This window comes from Poecilia latipinna, unplaced genomic scaffold (assembly GCF_001443285.1).
Source record: "Poecilia latipinna isolate Pla-1442-1.1 unplaced genomic scaffold, P_latipinna-1.0 Scaffold433, whole genome shotgun sequence".
In the NCBI taxonomy this organism is placed as follows: Eukaryota; Metazoa; Chordata; class Actinopteri; order Cyprinodontiformes; family Poeciliidae; genus Poecilia; species Poecilia latipinna.
In genome coordinates, this window is record NW_015113049.1 from 300,751 (window position 1) to 303,687 (window position 2,937).

The 2,937-nt window shown below is 40.2% G+C and overlaps 1 protein-coding gene across 2 annotated transcripts in view; it reads right to left on the reverse strand.

The window, feature by feature from the left end:
- Positions 1-2,937, reverse strand: part of LOC106950992 (dipeptidyl peptidase 9) — a 22,806-nt gene that overhangs the window by 12,466 nt on the left and 7,403 nt on the right. The window contains exons 6-9 of one of the 2 annotated variants that reach the window (XM_015038208.1): positions 816-987; positions 427-537; positions 217-345; positions 34-95 (exon numbers count right to left, since the gene is read on the reverse strand). In XM_015038208.1, coding sequence (XP_014893694.1) covers positions 34-95; positions 217-345; positions 427-537; positions 816-987 — 474 coding nt within the window. The remainder of the gene's footprint in view (positions 1-33; positions 96-216; positions 346-426; positions 538-815; positions 988-2,937) is intronic. The other variant, XM_015038209.1, reaches the window with a different exon arrangement.

The following is a 2,937-nucleotide window of genomic DNA, read 5'->3' on the forward strand; positions in this document are numbered from 1 at the left end:
AATTTCAACATGAACAGATGAAAAGTGACCCACTTTTCCTTGATGGTCTGTCTTGATCTCTGCCAGTTTAAGAGTAGCCTGGGGATTTTTACTACCTATGAAGATGGATAGACACACTTTTAATATTTGAACATTAAATGACTTCAAATAAAAAATAAAAGTAAAAACACACACACACACACACACACACACACACACACAAAGGCCGGGACTGACCTGTGCGAGGATATCGGTACGCATCTGCTTTCCTCTCCTCCAGAGCTGGAGACGGAACGTGAATAATTTCTACTTCGGTCTCATCCACCTCCTCATACAGAAGGTGCAACGTTTTCCCTCCATCAGGATCTACAGGAACAAATAAAGCAGAAGCCATTGTCAAGAGAACCTGACACAGCTTTGCAGACTGGCTGAGGGTTCAGCGCTGACCTGCTGCTGCAGACGGACTCCACCAGTAACCAGTGAAACGGTCAAACTCCTCCTGGATGACGAACGTTGCTACACCTGCAGACCTAGGGTCCTCTTTGACATTGTCCAAACCTGGGAGACGACGCAGGGATTGCAAACAGGAGAGTATCCAGTTCAGTAGAAACTTTTCTGTTGAAAAGTAACTTTTAATTCTAAGGTAAATAAAGCTAAGATAAACTCTATTTCAACATGCTATTGTTCCTTTCTTTGGCATAATCTGAGCTAAAAACTTTCCATCTTTCTTCCTTACAAATAAACAGAGAGAACAGCAGGTGCATGTTGTGTCTGTCGTCTTTGTGATTGTAACTTGAAGCACATGAAACCAATGATCAGACAGAAAAGTCCCTAACCTTTGTGGCAGTATGTCAGCCTGCGCTCCTCTCCCGTCTTGATGTTGGCTATCCACAGGTCATTGTTGTTAATGAAGGCTATAAAATCCGGGTGTCCGGGGCAGATCTTGGGGTCCATGCGGGTGCCTGAGCACTGGCTCTTTATCTCCACTGGTTTTACTGGGGCAGACTGCTGAAACAGATAAACAGTCTGAGCCAAAAGGCCTGTTCACAGTGGATGACTTAGCAAGACTGCTTATTTATTAGTATTTACAAACTTGGTAATTCCTTCTGTAGTACTGATGACTCACTGGTCAGAGCCACTCTACAGACACAGAGAACCTAGACTGCGTTCACACAGCAGGTCCTGATACTCATGTCCAAGGTTTTACTGATTTAAATTTTTTTTTTACGAGGTCATTCAAACTACTGAATGATGTCAAAACCCAATCCAAAGTGACCTGCAGAAGAACGCATGTATCACACAGAGGGAGCTGGAAAAGTAATTATGGATGCCGTCCCTTTAAGGATGGGCCTTAAAGGGACAGTATTATGTATTTACCAGACACATAATGCCATGTTATAGCACAAGGTAGTAATTATGTTAACTTCAGTTGTTATAAAAATGCTACATATGTCAAACATGACTTAAGAGAAATATGACTTCGTAATTTTACACCTTGAAATTGGGTCTCTATCTCTTTAACAACGCCTTATCTTTCTGAAACTCCGCCTTCAGGAAGTCAATAACTTTATTAATCTGATGTTGATGTCACAACATGTTACCAGATGTCAGGGGCGCGGTATAGGGGGGAAAAGTGATGACAATTCTAGGGGCCCTGACCAACAGGGGGCCCTCCACAATTTATTTATTGTTCATAGAAAAAACACACATGCATATTTCCCCTGATCCCCCTCCCCCCCTGCATGAAATGGTTCATTCCTGCTTGGAGCGCTTCACCATGACGCTGTTAGCAACAGTCAGTAGAAGACACGAATGATTGTTGCAGTTACTATGCTGCTAAGAAAAGTTATAAAATCAAGTTTTCAAAATAAATAAATAAATAAAAAATAGAGAGAGGGAGAGAGAAAAAGGCAAGAGTGTCAATTTATAGCTCAGTTTTTCTCCGAGGTGGGTAGACTGTATGAGATTATCAACCATTCAGCATAGTTAGCATAGCTACGGACTACTGATTACCCCCATTTCACTAGCATTTAATGAATTAAGGAATTAATTCATATATTTAACTTGTCCCTTGTACCGTTTACCACTAATCAACAAATGAGTCAGTCAGCAGCAGCTCTAACCCACATCCCTCCTGACCTGCCCTCTCCTAAGTGAAATTAAAGCTGCAGTATGTAACTTTTATATAAATCTATTTTTTCCACATATTTGTTAAAACTGCCATTAAGTTGTGACATTATGGTAGGAAAGGTAATCTGTGAAAAATCCATTTCCTCTGCTTTCTCCCAGTGCGCTCTAAAAACAACCAGTCAGTGGCAGGAGAGGTTTAGTGCTGTCAATCGCAATCTCATGTGGCTCATCCTTCCTCCCCCTTACTCTGTGCTATTCTGCAGCTAGCATAGCCTTTTGTAAATCGCTACCAGTGATAGCAGATAAACAATTTTCCTGTAACAATGAGTTATTTCTCCCCCATTAGCACATTTAGCAGTGAATGAGTGAGGTTGATTGACAGCGCTAAGAGCATCCTACTGGTTCTGATTGGTTGTTTTGGTCAGAACGGTGCATTACTTTAGCCAGTAATAGTAGTTCAGGAAGGAGGTGGAGGAAATTGATTGTTTTCACAGATCATCTGTCTCATAACAAACTGTCACGACATGATGACAGCTTTATCAAATATGGAGAAGACATATTTTTTATTAAATTTATATACTGCACTAAGTCATCATTTGGCAACTGCATTCTTTATTTTCTCTTATTTAGTTTGTTGTTAAGTCTTGAAGGTAATCTGCATTTTATTTAGGAGGTTTTTGGATTTTCATTTCTACTGGCTTTTGAAAACCATATATCATTTCCCTGAGCTGTGTGCTCCTTTGTGTTGGTCCATCGCTTAAAACTTAAAAAAAAAAAAAAAAAAAAAAAAAAAAAAAAAAACCCAATAAAAGTTTGTTGCGGTATGAT